Source organism: Bos mutus, chromosome 15 (assembly GCF_027580195.1).
Source record: "Bos mutus isolate GX-2022 chromosome 15, NWIPB_WYAK_1.1, whole genome shotgun sequence".
Taxonomy (NCBI): Eukaryota; Metazoa; Chordata; class Mammalia; order Artiodactyla; family Bovidae; genus Bos; species Bos mutus.
This window is the reverse complement of record NC_091631.1, coordinates 51,034,539-51,049,911: the sequence shown is the minus strand read 5'-3', so window position 1 is coordinate 51,049,911 and position 15,373 is coordinate 51,034,539. Positions and strand designations below refer to the sequence as shown.

General features: G+C 43.0%; 1 protein-coding gene across 1 annotated transcript in view; it reads left to right on the top strand.

The window, feature by feature from the left end:
- TMPRSS4 (transmembrane serine protease 4) overlaps positions 1-12,917 on the top strand; it is a 51,384-nt gene extending 38,467 nt beyond the window's left edge. The window contains exon 13 of the mRNA XM_070383109.1: positions 12,855-12,917. Coding sequence (XP_070239210.1) covers positions 12,855-12,917 — 63 coding nt within the window. The remainder of the gene's footprint in view (positions 1-12,854) is intronic.
- Positions 12,918-15,373: the final 2,456 nt, after the last annotated feature.

Sequence of the window (15,373 nt, the reverse complement as noted above, 5' to 3'; positions counted from 1 at the left end):
AAACTTTACGTAATTGTATTAGTTTTGCCAAATATCAAAATGAATCTGCCACAGGCATACATGTGTTCCCCATCCTGAACCCTCCTCCCTCCTCCCTCCCCACACCATCCCTCTGGGTCGTCCCAGTGCACCAGCCCCAAGCATCCAGTATCGCGCATCGAACCTGGACTGGCAACTCGTTTCTTACATAATATTCTACATGTTTCAATGTCACTCTCCCAAATCTTCCCACCCTCTCCCTCTCCCACAGAGTCCATAAGACTGTTCTATACATCAGTGTCTCTTTTGCTGTCTCGTACACCAGGTTATTGTTACCATCTTTCTAAATTCCATATATATGCGTTAGTATACTGTATTTCTGTTTTTCCTTCTGGCTTACTTCACTCTGTATAATAGGCTCCAGTTTGATCCACCTCATTAGAACTGATTCAAATGTATTCTTTTTAATGGCTGAGTAATACTCCATTGTGTATATGTACCACAGCTTTCTTATCCATTCATCTGCTGATGGACATCTAGGTTGCTTCCATGTCCTGGCTATTATAAACAGTGCTGCGATGAACATTGGGGTACATGTGTCTCTTTCCCTTCTGGTTTCCTCAGTGTGTATGCCCAGCAGTGCGACTGCTGGATCATAAGGCAGTTCTATTTCCAGTTTTTTAAGGAATCTCCACACTGTTCTCCATAGTGGTTGTACTAGTTTGCATTCCCACCAACAGTGTAAGAGGGTTCCCTTTCTCCACACCCTCTCCAGCACTTATTATTTGTAGACTTTTGGATCGCAGCCATTCTGACTGGTGTGAAATGGTACCTCATAGTGGTTTTGATTTGCATTTCTCTGATAATGAGTGATGTTGAGCATCTTTTCATGTGTTTGTTAGCCATCTGTATGTCTTCTTTGGAGAAATGTCTATTTAGTTCTTTGGCCCATTTTTTGATTGGGTCATTTATTTTTCTGGAGTTGAGCTGTAGGAGTTGCTTGTATATTTTTGAGATGAGTTGTTTGTCAGTTGCTTCATTTGCTATTATTTTCTCCCATTCTGAAGGCTGTCTTTTCACCTTGCTAATAGTTTCCTTTGATGTGCAGAAGCTTTTAAGGTTAATTAGGTCCCATTTGTTTATTTTTGCTTTTATTTCCAATATTCTGGGAGGTGGGTCATAGAGGATCCTGCTGTGATGTATGTCAGAGAGGGTTTTGCCTATGTTCTCCTCTAGGAGTTTTATAGTTTCTGGTCTTACGTTTAGATCTTTAATCCATTTTGAGTTTATTTTTGTGTATGGTGTTAGAAAGTGGTCTAGTTTCATTCTTTTACACGTGGTTGACCAGATTTCCCAGCACCACTTGTTAAAGAGATTGTCTTTAATCCATTGTATATTCTTGCCTCCTTTGTCAAAGATAAGGTGTCCATATGTGCGTGGATTTATCTCTGGGCTTTCTATTTTATTCCATTGATCTATATGTCTGTCTTTGTGCCAGTACCATACTGTCTTGATAACTGTGGCTTTGTAGTAGAGCCTGAAGTCAGGTAGGTTGATTCCTCCAGGTCCATTCTTCTTTCTCAAGATCGCTTTGGCTATTCGAGGTTTTTTGTTTTTCCATACAAATTGTGAAATTATTTGTTCCAGCTCTGTGAAGAATACTGTTGGTAGCTTGATAGGGATTGCGTTGAATCTATAAATTGCTTTGGGTAGTATACTCATTTTCACTATATTGATTCTTCCAATCCATGAACATGGTATATTTCTCCATCTATTAGTGTCCTCTTTGATTTCTTTCACCAGTGTTTTATAGTTTTTTATATATAGGTCTTTAGTTTCTTTAGGTAGATATATTCCTAAGTATTTTATTCTTTCCGTTGCAATGGTGAATGGAATTGTTTCCTTAATTTCTCTCTCTGTTTTCTCATTATTAGTGTATAGGAATGCAAGGGATTTCTGTGTGTTGATTTTATATCCTGCAACTTTACTATAGTCATTGATTATTTCTAGTAATTTTCTGGTGGAATCTTTAGGGTTTTCTATGTAGAGGATCATGTCATCTGCAAATAGTGAGAGTTTTACTTCTTCTTTTCCAATTTGGATTCCTTTTATTTCTTTTTCTGCTCTGATTGCTGTGGCCAAAACTTCCAAAACTATGTTGAATAGTAATGGTGAAAGTGGGCACCCTTGTCTTGTTCCTGACTTTAGAGGAAATGCTTTCAATTTTTCACCATTGAGGATAATGTTTGCTGTGGGTTTGTCATATATAGCTTTTATTATGTTGAGGTATGTTCCTTCTATTCCTGCTTTCTGGAGAGTTTTTATCATAAATGGATGTTGAATTTTGTCAAAGGCTTTCTCTGCATCTATTGAGATAATCATATGGTTTTTATTTTTCAATTTGTTAATGTGGTGTATTACATTGATTGATTTGTGGATATTGAAGAATCCTTGCATCCCTGGGATAAAGCCCACTTGATCATGGTGTATGATCTTTTTAATGTGTTGTTGGATTCTGATTGCTAGAATTTTGTTAAGGATTTTTGCATCTATGTTCATCAGTGATATTGGCCTGTAGTTTTCTTTTTTTGTGGCATCTTTGTCAGGTTTTGGTATTAGGGTGATGGTGGCCTCATAGAATGAGTTTGGAAGTTTACCTTCCTCTGCAATTTTTTGGAAGAGTTTGAGCAGGATAGGTGTCAGCTCTTCTCTAAATTTTTGGTAGAATTCAGCTGTGAAGCCGTCTGGACCGGGGCTTTTGTTTGCTGGAAGATTTTTGATTACAGTTTCAATTTCCATGCTTGTGATGGGTCTGTTAAGATTTTCTATTTCTTCCTGGTCTAGTTTTGGAAAGTTGTACTTTTCTAAGAATTTGTCCATTTCTTCCACGTTGTCCATTTTATTGGCATATAATTGTTGATAGTAGTCTCTTATGATCCTTTGTATTTCTGTGTTGTCTGTTGTGATCTCTCCATTTTCGTTTCTAATTTTGTTGATTTGATTTTTCTCCCTTTGTTTCTTGATGAGTCTGGCTAATGGTTTGTCAATTTTATTTATCCTTTCAAAGAACCAGCTTTTGGTTTTGTTGATTTTTGCTATGGTCTCTTTTGTTTCTTTTGCATTTATTTCTGCTCTAATTTTTAAGATTTCTTTCCTTCTACTAACCCTGGGGTTCTTCATTTCTTCCTTTTCTAGTTGCTTTAGGTGTAGAGTTAGGTTATTTATTTGACTTTTTTCTTGTTTCTTGAGGTGTGCCTGTATTGCTATGAACTTTCCCCTTAGGACTGCTTTTACCGTGTCCCACAGGTTTTGGGTTGTTGTGTTTTCATTTTCATTTGTTTCTATGCAAATTTTGATTTCTTTGATTTCTTCTGTGATTTGTTGGTTATTCAGCAGCGTGTTGTTCAGCCTCCATATGTTGGAATTTTTAATAGTTTTTCTCCTGTAATTGAGATCTAATCTTACTGCATTGTGGTCAGAAAAAAATGCTTGGGATGATTTCTATTTTTTGAATTTACCAAGGCTAGCTTTATGGCCCAGGATGTGATCTATCCTGGAGAAGGTTCCATGTGCGCTGAGAAAAAAGGTGAAATTCATTGTTTTGGGATGAAATGTCCTATATATATCAATTAGGTCTAACTGGTCTATTGTATCATTTAAAGTTTGTGTTTCCTTGTTAATTTTCTGTTTAGTTGATCTATCCATAGGTGTGAGTGGGGTATTAAAGTCTCCCACTATTATTGTGTTATTGTTAATTTCTCCTTTCATACTTGTTAGCATTTGTCTTACGTACTGTGGTGCTCCCGTGTTGGGTGCATATATATTTATAATTGTTATATCTTCTTCTTGGATTGATCCTTTGATCATTATGTAGTGACCTTCTTTGTCTCTTTTCACAGCCTTTGTTTTAAAGTCTATTTTATCTGATATGAGTATTGCTACTCCTGCTTTCTTTTGGTCCCTATTTGCATGGAAAATCTTTTTCCAGCCCTTCACTTTCAGTCTGTATGTGTCCCCTGTTTTGAGGTGGGTCTCCTGTAGACAACATATGTAGGGGTCTTGTTTTTGTATCCATTCAGCCAGTCTTTGTCTTTTGGTTGGGGCATTCAACCCATTTATGTTTAAGGTAATTACTGATAAGTATGATCCCGTTGCCATTTACTTTATTGTTCTGGGTTCGAGTTTATATACCGTTTTTGTGTTTCTTGTCTAGAGAATATCCTTTAGTATTTGTTGGAGAGCTGGTTTGGTGGTGCAGAATTCTCTCAGCTTTTGCTTGTCTGAAAAGCTTTTGATTTCTCCTTCATACTTGAATGAGATCCTTGCTGGGTACAATAATCTGGGCTGTAGGTTATTTTCTTTCATCATTTTAAGTATGTCTTGCCATTCCCTCCTGGCTTGAAGAGTTTCTATTGAAAGATCAGCTGTTATCCTTATGGGAATTCCCTCGTGTGTTATTTGTTGTTTTTCCCTTGCTGCTTTTAATATTTGTTCTTTGTGTTTGATCTTTGTTAATTTGATTAATATGTGTCTTGGGGTGTTTCTCCTTGGGTTTATCCTGTTTGGGACTCTCTGGGTTTCTTGGACTTGGGTGATTATTTCCTTCCCCATTTTAGGAAGTTTTCAACTATTATCTCCTCAAGTATTTTCTCATGGTCTTTCTTTTGTCTTCTTCTTCTGGAACCCTATTATTCAATGTTGTAGCGTTTAATATTGTCCTGGAGGTCTCTGAGATTGTCCTCATTTCTTTTAATTCGTTTTTCTTTTATCCTCTCTGATTCATTTATTTCTACCATTCTATCTTCTAATTCACTAATCCTATGTTCTGCCTCTGTTATTCTACTATTTGTTGCCTCCAGAGTGTTTTTAATTTCATTTATTGCATTATTCATTATATTTTGACTCTTTTTTATTTCTTCTAGGTCCTTGTTAAACCTTTCTAGCATCTTCTCAATCCTTGTCTCCAGGCTATTTATCTGTGATTCCATTTTAGTTTCAAGATTTTGGATCAATTTCACTATCATTATTCGAATTCTTTATCAGGTAGATTCCCTATCTCTTCCTCTTTGTTTGGTTTGGTGGGCATTTATCCTGTTCCTTTATCTGCTGAGTATTCCTCTGTCTCTTCATCTTGTTTAAATTGCTGAGTTTGGGGTGTCCTTTATGTATCCTGGCAGTTTGTGGAGTTCTCTTTATTGTGGCGTTTCCTCACTGTGTGTGGGTTTGTACAGGTGGCTTGTCAAGGTTTCCTGGTTAGGGAAGCTTGTGTCGGTGTTCTGGTGGATGGGGCTGTATTTCTTCTCTCTGGAGTGCAATGAAATGTCCAGTAGTGAGTTATGAGATGTCTATAGTTTTGGGGTGACTTTGGGCAGTCTGTATCTTGAAGCTCAGGGCTGTGTTCCTTTGTTGCTGGAGAATTTGCTTGGTATGTCTTGCCCTGGAACTTATTGGCCCTTGTGTGGTGCTTGGTTTCAGTGTCGGTATGGAGGCGTTTGATGAGCTCCTGTCAATTAATGTTCCTTGGAGTCAGGAGTTCCCTGGAGTCAGGGTTTGGACTTAAGTCTCCTGCTTCCGGTTATCGGTCTTATTTTTACAGTAGTTTCAAAACTTCTCCTTCTATACAGCACCATTGATAAAACATCTACATTAAAGATGAAAAGTTTCTCTCTGATCATGGGTCACTCAGAGAGGTTCACAGGGTTACATGGAGAAGAGAAGAGGAGGGAGGAGGGAGTTAGAGGTGACCCAAATGAGATGAGGTGAATCAATAATGGAGAGAGTGGGGTAGCCAGTAGTCACTTCCTTATGTGCACTCCACAACTAGACCACTCAGAGATGTTCACGGAGTTATACAGAGAAGAGAAGAAGGAGGAAGGTGACAGAGGTGGCCAGAAGGATAAAAGGGGGGAATGAAAAGGAGGGAGACAGATCCAGCCAGTAATCAGTTCCCTAAGTGTTCTCCACCGTCTGGAACACACAGAAATTCACAGAGTTGGGTAGAGTAGAGGGGTTAGGGAGGAGACACAGGCGACCTGGTGGAGAAAAAGGAGAGTCTAAAGGGAGAGAGAGCAGTCAAGCCAGTATTCTTGCTCCCTAGTGAAAAATGAGTCCTGAAGATTGGGTTCTTAAAGGTACAAAATTGGTAACAAATACATAAAAGCAAGAATTAAAAATCTAGAGTAGAGTTTGGAATTTCAAAAATACGATGTTAAAGAAAAGAAGAAGGAAAAGAAAGAGAGAAAAAACGAACAAACAAAAACAAACAAGGTCGCGAAAATTGTAAAGAAAGTACAGGTACAAAATTGATAACTAATACCAAAAAGCAAAAATTAAAAATCTAGAGTAGAGTTTGGAATTTCAAAAATACAATGTTAAAAAAAAAAAAAGAAGAAGAAGAAGAAAAATAAAGAGAGAAAACAGACAAACGAAAACAAACAATGTCACAAAAATTATAAAGAAAATACAGGTACAAAATTTATATTATTCAGATATACAATGTTATATAGAAGAAGAAGAGAAAGAAACAAAGAAGAAGAAAAAAAGAAGTCACAGAAATTATATAAAAATAAACTATAGGTACAAAATTGATAACAAATACCAAAAAGCGAAAATTAAAAATCTAGAGTAGAGTTTAGAATTTCAAAAATACAATGTTAAAGAAAAGAAAAAAAAAAAAACAAGGTCAAAAAATTATAAAATATATATACATGAACTTTGCTGAAGAAGAAAAAAATAGGGTCTTTTTTTTTTTTTTTTGCAAAAGTAATAGGTTATAAAAGTGAAAATTAAAGGAACAATAGAGGACTTAAAAAATTTTTTTTTTAATTAAAAAAAAAAAGAAAAGAATGATCGTAAAAATACTAAAAATATATCTAGGACTTTCTTGGTGGTGTTGTGGGTTCAGTTCATTTTTGGCTAGTTCCTTGGTCAGACTTATATTTCTCAAGATCTATAGGCCCCTTCCTATGTAGTCCGTAGTAACCACAGGGTTTTGGTCTATTGCCTGTAGCTTCCAAGGCGTTTCCCTCTGTTATATCTTCTTCTGTTTGCTAGTCTCTTCAGTATCTGGTTTCCGCCCTGACACAAAGGGGACAGTGGAGGACACTTTTTTTTTTTTTTTTTTAGGTTTACTTGTTCAGTCGCGCTGTGGGGAGGGAGGGAGGAATGCTGCAAACAAATAACACTGGCGTGGGCTCGCAGTGCCTCAGCCACCCTGGGTCTGCCCCCGCTCACGGCGTGTGTAGCCTCCCTGTCCACACCGCTCGGGCTCTAGGTTGTTCCGCCGGGAACAATCCGAGGCTGGCCCTGGGCTGCATGCACCTCCCAGGTCCAAGCCGCTCAGGTTCAGGCACTCGGGTAGTCCTCAGAGGCGCAGACTCAGTTGGGCCTGCGTTTTGTGCTCTTCCCAGGTCCGAGCAGCTCAGGTGATGAGGTGTTTGGCGAGCGCCAATGCTGCGACTTACCGCCTCCCCGCCACTCGGTTTTCTGGTTGTAAAACCGGCGCACCTTCTCAGGCAGATGTTGACTGTCCAGACCCCCAAGAAGTTTTAGTTAGCAAAGAAGCCCGCTTACAGTTTTATAGATAATGTCTCTCTGGGGCTGCGATTGCCCCCTTCCGGCTCTGGCTGCCTGTCACCGGAGGGGGAAGGTCTGCAGCCGGCTATCTCTGTTCAGTCCTTTGTTCCGTGCGCGGGCCTGGCGGTTTTAGGTTAGGACTGGCTTTTCGCGTGGTAGATATCCCACAGTCTGGTTTGCTAGCCCAAATTATTTCGCTCAGATAGTGCTCAGGGTATTCAGGTCAGATTCTTACTCTCAGCGTGCTTTACTTTTAAAAAGAATAGTTTTGTCTTCAATTCCCAGCTGAATCCCCAGTCCTCCTCATCAGAGACAACCACTGACCTCAGCTGAATGTGTATCTTTTCAGACTCTTTTCTATACAATTATCAATAACCATACCTGTGTCTCTATTTCCTCATCTGTAAAATGGGACTAGTAATAATGGCTCTTCCCTCATAGGGCTGGAGCTTCCCCAGTGGCTCAGCTGTGAAGAAGCCACCTGCAATGCAGGAAATGCAGGAGACTCAGGTTCAGTCCCTGGGTCTGGAAGATCCCCTGGAGAAGGGAATGGCAACCACCTCCAGTATTCCTACCTGGAGAATCCCATGGACAGAGAAGTCTAGAGAGCCACAATCCATGGGGTCACAAAGAGTCAGATACGACTGAGCAACTGAGCAGGCACACAGCTAATAGTTACATGTCTTTGGAAAATTATTTTTCCTCCTCAGCGCTTTGGTTTTATCATGGGTAAAAGGGAATTAATTCTACCTACCTTTAAGGATTGTAATGAGATGTGAATATGTTGCAGGAAGGGGACTAGAATCTCAGGAACCAGATCAGTACCTGCCTTAGTCATGACTACACAGAGCCCGGGTCTCCCTTGCTTGCTCCCACAGGTCTTCACACTCACTGATTAAGGCCATCTTACACCAAAAAGAAGAGGAGATCAAGGGCAAGACAAACCCTGGCTTTTCTCACCCTCCTGCAGACCGTGCCCAAGAAAAGGATGGAGTTTGGGCCAGGGACTAGAACTTGCACAGAAATCTCCTGGGAAACTTGTTACAGGTGCAAATTCTGATTCTGTGCTTTGGGGATGAGGCCTAAACTTCTGCATCTCTAACAAGCTCTCCAGTAACACTCATGCTGTAGGTCGGCAGACCACAATTTTAGTAGTCAGGGCCCTTGACTCCTGTCCTTCCTGTGGCCCAACTGAAAGACATGGACAAATGTTCTGCCTGACAAGATCAAGGACCCAGACAATTGACCTCACAATTCATTCTGAACCCCAAGGGGCTGCCCTCCCTCTGGGCACACTCAAGCCTCTGAGAATCCTATTCCTTCAAAGAAAGCAGGGAAAATCTAGATTCTCCTCAGAGAATAGACACAGCCTCTGCTCCCATGGAGTTTATGTCCTAATTAGAGAAGGTATACAATAAACAAGTAAACAAATAGACATCTGCTAGAGAGAAGTGCTTTGAAAAAAATAAAGCAGGATAGGTAGACAGCATCTGAGTGTGAAAGATGTGATTGTAGATAAGATAGCCAGGGGAATCTTTTCTGAGAGATGGGTTTTGAGCAGAGATCTGACTGAAATAGGAGAATAATAGGGAATTCCCTAGCAGTCCAGTGGGTAGGACTTGGCAGTCTCACTGTGGGGGCCCCAGGTTTAATTCCTGAGGGAACTAGGATTCCACAAACCACACAGCCAAAAAAATAAATAAAATAAAAAGAAATAGGAGGGGCTACCCTGGTGGCTCAGTGGTAAAGAATCTCCCTGTCAACGCAGGAGACATGAGTCTGATCCCTGATCCAGGAAGATTCCACGTGCCACGGAGCAGCTAAGCCTGTGCCACAACTATTGAGCCTGCGCTCCAGAGCCCAGGAACCGCAACTACTGAAGCCCACACACCTGGAGCCCAAACTCCCCGGCAAAAGAAGCCACTGCAGCGAGGAGACCACGCACCACAACTCAAGAGCAGTCCCTGCTCCCTGCAACTAGAGAAAAGACCCAGCAGCAACGAAGACCCAGAACAGTCAAAATAAAAAAGAAGAAGAAATAGGAGAATGACTTCTGTGCATATCTGGGGAAGAACATTCTAGTAGAGGAACAGCATGTGCAAAGGTCCTGAGACAGAAGGAGAATGATATTTGTAGGAACAGCAAGGAGAACAGTGAGACTGGCATGGGATGAGTCAGCAGGAGAGTGTCAGGAAAAGAAGATATCAAAGAGGCAGCACCAGGGAGAACAATAGAGCCTTCTGGGCAATTGTGAGGTGTGAGTAAGACAAACTGGAAAGTTCTGAACAAAAGAGTGACATCATCTTTCTTTTGGTAATTTTTTAAGATGTCATTTACATAAAGTAAACTTTACCATTTTGGGTATAGAGTTCTGCCAGTTCTGACGAATGTGCGCAATCACGGCTCTATCACCCCCGCAAAAGTCTCCCTTGCCCTTTGTAGCCTTTCCCATCCCCACCTATTGCCATTGGCAACCACGGATCTATTTTCTGTCCCAATAGCTTTGCTTCTTCCAGGGTGTCATTTAGAGGAAACTTTATAGTAGATGCCCTCTTGAGTCTGAATCCTTTCCCTTAGCATAAAGCACTTGAGATTCATCCATATTGGCATATAGAACCTCTTTTTATTTTCCAAATTCAAAGATTAAAATTGAGCAAGATTTCTGGCTTTTGTTGATGTCACATGGTCAGTATCCTGTCATTTCCATAACGACTAGAGAAACACCAGGTTGTTTTAATATATACATTCATTTACTGTTACTTAGTAGTTACTCTAGATATTATACCATGTATGGAGCTTTTTATTACTGAAGAATATTCCACTGTATGGATGTGATAGTTTGTTCATCCATTCACCAGGTGAAAGACATTTGGACTGTTTCTTGTTGATGACAATGACAAAATAAAATCCCTACAAACATCTATATACATGTTTTTGTGTGATCATAGGTTTTCATGAATTTCTTTGGACAAAGACGGAGTAACAGGAAATGGATTTACTCTCCTATCTGAAACAACTAAAAACCTGGGGGAAAATAATATACAAAATGGTTTTCAGACATAGGAGGACATCAGACATCACATGACAGCTATAGCTGAGAGGGGAGGAACCAGTGAAAGGAGCCCTACAAACGCTGAGCGCAGGGAGGGGGACTCAGGCAGAGCCTGGCAGCCCCCTGGAATCAAGGAGATGAAGTGGGAGTCAGGGAGACCAAAGCAGATGGGGCCCACCTTGCAAAGTCCTGGAGATGAGAACTTCCCAGAAAGAAAGTTCCAGAGAGCTGCAAAGGGCCCCCTCAGGTCTTTGGCTTCTGAACAACCCATGTATGTGAGGAAGCCACCTAAGGCTGAGGAAGAACCACCAGAAAGGATTGGTGAGAACAACCCCTGGAGATCACACAGGCCGGGGAGGAGGATCATCAGCACCAACCAGAATGGAAAACGTCATGATTCCTGGGAGACGAGGAAGAGAGTTCAAAGGGTATTGCCTCAGTAATCAGTGAGATGCTGCATAGTTGCTCAGTCATATCCAACTCTTTGTTACCCTTTGGACTATAGCCGGCCGGGTTCCTCTGCCCATGGGGCTTCCCAGGCAAGAATACTGGCGTGGGTTCCCATTTCCTTCTCCAGGCGATCTTCTTGATCCTGGGGTCAAACCTGTGTCTCCTGGGTCTCCACCATTGGCAGGCAGATTCTTTACCACTGAGCCACCAGGAAGCCCAGTGGGTGAGATCGACCCTAGATGAAAGGCTGCCTTGTGTCAGCTCCAGCAAGCATTCCCCCTAGCCCTTTCTGCTGCTTCTCTTCCTTAGCCTCACAGAGTTTCCTCACACACCCAACTAGCAATGCTCAGCTGAAGACTCAGGAAGACCCAGGAATTCTCAACTCCTGTCATCAACTCAGGGACAACACTGGGCTTAGCCTGGGTCCCCCTCCCTCCCTGCACTGTAGTCTAGAAATTCTCTCCAAGCAGTAAGCTGGGCCAGTGGAAGTTTCGTTTTTTTTCACTCTCAGAAACCATCTGTCCCCCACTCCCCTTTGTCTTATGATTTATGATGAAAACCACCATGTTACATATTTCTCCCAGTTTTTTAGTTATTTGAAGTACAAGGGTAAATGGTCTCCAAGACTCCATCTTGGCTGGGAAGTGGAGATGACATCATCTAATTTTGTCTTAAAAGGATCACTCTGGAGACCAGACTAAGGATGGGCAAGGGCAACAGTAGAAAGACCAGTGGACAATGGCAGTAATCCAGGGGACAGCCAGCGGTCCCCTGGCCCATGACTTCAGGGATGGTGGTGTGAGGTCACTGAGTTCAGGGTGTACTTTGAAGGCAGAGCCAATGAGATTTGCTGATTCATGTGTGAGATTCATGTGTGAGAGATCATAAGGAGTCATGGTCAACTCTACTATTTGGGGCCTGAATGACTGGGTGAATGCGGAAGACTGGGAGCAGCAAGATTGGAATGAAACAAGATCCGGAATTTGGTTTTGAAGAGTTGACACAACCCTGTCTGCCAGGAAGTCATTTCTCAACACGTTTCCCTCCCTCCCAGGTCTGCCCCACTCCACTGACGGTCTCTCCTAACCTGGAACATGAGGGTGTGCTCAGCTCTGGGCACACCCTGGCTTGCCTTCCAGTCCACTGGAGATGCCATGATGGAGCCCTGCCTCGGGCAGCCCTTTCCAAGTATAGAAACGCTCGTGGAAGCCTTTACCTGGCTTAGAAACTACTGACATTTATGGCCAGCACTTTGTAGTTTTTAAAGTGAAAGTGAAATTGAAGTCGCTCAGTCGTGTCCGACTCTTTGCAACCCTGTGGACTGTAGCCCACCAGGCTCCTCCATCCATGGGATTCTCCAGGCAAGAATACTGGAGTGGGTTGCCATTTCCTTCTCCAGGGGATCTTCTCAACCCAGGGATCGAACCCAGGTCTCCCACATTGCAGGCAGACACTTTAACCTCTGAGCCACCAGTTTTTAAAGTATTTCACAACTATTGTCTCCCTTAATCCTCTCAAGAGCAACAGTGGTGGGTGTAATCATCTCTATTTGCAGGTTATGGAACCGGAACTAAGATTGAGAAAGGTGAGGTGGTGCCCAAGGCCATTACTGGTCAATCATAGAGTGAAAACTTGAACCTGAACTCTGGATTCTAAATCCAGGATTGTTCTTTTCCATACTTAGACTCAGGCAGTGGAAGGGGACCCTTTGTCTTACCTGTTAGCACCTCGGAGGCTTTATCTGAGCCTTGACCCATGAGCACATCCCCTTCCCACCATTAGTATGTTCCTGTTGCAGTGCGTGCACGTGCAAGTGGAATGCCAGGAAAAAGCCGGCCAGATGCCCAGAGCCCTGAATTGAGAGGGGTGCTGAGCTGTCTCCAGCTTCAGTCTAAAGTCTGCTCCGCAAATGACCTGGTGTCCTAGTAGGAACCAAGACCATGAGGCAAAGTCTCTCAGTCTCTTGCCCCACACCCCCTGCAAATTTAGCAGCCTTAATTTCCACTTGTACTCCTTTCCCTGGCGGCTTAGAAGGTAAAGTGTCCACCTGCAATGCGGGAGACCCGGGTTCAATCCCTGAGTCAGGAAGATCCCCTGGAGAAGGCGATGGCACCCGACTCCAGTATTCTTGCCTGGAAAATCCCATGGACGGAGGAGCCTAGGAGGCTGCAGTCCATGGAGTCGCAAAGAGTCAGACACGACTGAGCAACTTCACTTTCTTTCCTTTCCTTTTCCCTGTCGCAGTAGTAGAGGGTTGATTCCCCTCTTGTCTAACACCAATTAGACAAGATAAAACCCTCCCAGCCTCCGGGGCCCATCCCCTCAGGTCTGAAGGACTCTTGCCTGCCTATCAGCCAAGACAGCCTTCCCCTCTCCACTACCTCTTCCCCACCCGAGTTTAACCCTGATTTTATTTTATTTCTCCCATCTTAAGAAGAAAACCATCCATTCTCCTTCCTACCTGGGCCAATGCCTTTTCTTTCCTTCAAGTTCCCTGAATTCGTAACCTTGTGTGCCAGTGAGTTCCTCCCTTCCGCTGACTCACCCACACCCTGGAATCAGGCTCCTTAAGCCTCTCCCACCTGGCCCTCCCTTCTCCTGTGCTGGGCTCATGGGGGTCACCAATGTCCTTTGTAAGGATTGATCCTTAACTTAGCGATGGCCACTCAGTTCTTAGCACTCCTTGCCACCTTGACCTCAAAGACACCATTGACCTTGCCCTTGGGCCCACCCTCATGACACTCTTTATGGCCTCCCCTTCCTCCAAACAGCCCTTGAGTGTCAGAGCCCAGGATTCTCTAGATGAGCCCACCTTCGCCATGGTTTGAACATACTACTTGAACTACTCCTAAGTTCTAGACTCTTCTTTACAACTACCTGCTATTATTCTGGAGGCACATTGAACATTTTCATAAATGCATTTATATTCTCCCCACACCCAGAGTTCCCCTCTGCTCCCTTTCAGGGCAAAATTATTTCTAAATACCTTATCATCCGCAGGGGGATCTTAGAAGCCATCCTTGGCACCATCTTCTCCTACCCGCCCCCTGCCCCCAAATCAAGCTCTGTATATTCTATCCCCTTGATTATCTCAACCCTTGCTCTCCATTCCCCTGCCTTCATCTGTTGCCTGGGCAACCACATCAGCCCTGCCATACTCATTGTCTCCTGTCTTGTCTTCCCCAATTCAGCCCTCTCTCTCCCCTGTCTCTCCCAAGTCTTCCAATGGTTCCCCATTGCCTACAAAATACAGGTTGAACCTTCTAGCATGGCCTACGAGCCCTGCAGGATTGGGGCCCCACCTATGCTGCCTGCAGATCTCCCTCCCCATCTCCAGCACACCACTGGGGCTTCAGCAACAGTTGAATCTCCTACAGTTGCCTGAACCCTTGTCTTCTCATGGGCTGTTTTATGTTCCCCAAAACACACTTCACACCCAGCTTCCCTGTGGGGAGCACACGAACAGAGTGATGTGGTTCTTTTCCAAGCCTAGCCCGTAAAAATCCCCACACACCATCTTCATTCTCTCCTTCCCCGTCCATCAGCTGCATGGGAAAGGCTCCAAGGACCCAGAGGAGGACAAAGCCACAATGTAAGATGCCACACCTCTGAGCAAGATGTGGAAAGAGCCTAGACAGAAGATCCACAAGTGAGAAGCAAACTTGCATCGTGTTAGAAGTTTTCTGTTTGAATCACAAGAGACTATAAGCTCCCTGAGAGTATGCTTTGTATTTAGCCCATTTTAGTAACACTAGCTTCTAACAGAGCTTCTGGTTCAAAATAGTCCATCTAGTCTGTGTGCCTGCCAGCAGCTCAAATTAAGAACCCTTAAATTTATGTGTATGGTGGGGAGGGGCTTCCCTGATGTCTCAGTGGTAAAGAATCCACCTGCCAACACAGGAGATGTGGGTTCAATCCCTGGGTTGGAAAGATCCCCTGGAGAAGGAAATGGCAACCACTCCAGTATTCTTGCCTGGGAAATCCCATGGACGGAGGAGCCTGGAGGGCTACAGTCCATGGGGTCACAAAAGAGTCAGACACAACTTAATGACTAAACAAAAACAGTTTATGTGTATTTTCGTCCTGGCTGAGTCAGTATGGCCTTCACAGGGTGATCCTATGTCAGGTTTACCCAGGACAGTCCCAGTTCCTAATTTGGTTTTGACACATTCGTTTATCTATCAATTATGACAGTTGAGTATGGAAAGGAAATATAATGAAACAGCAAAGATGGAAACCTACCTAGATCTTGGGACTGATCCTTACATGGGGAACTACAAGTTCAATGCACAGCACTCCAAGAGTGTTATAAACTCA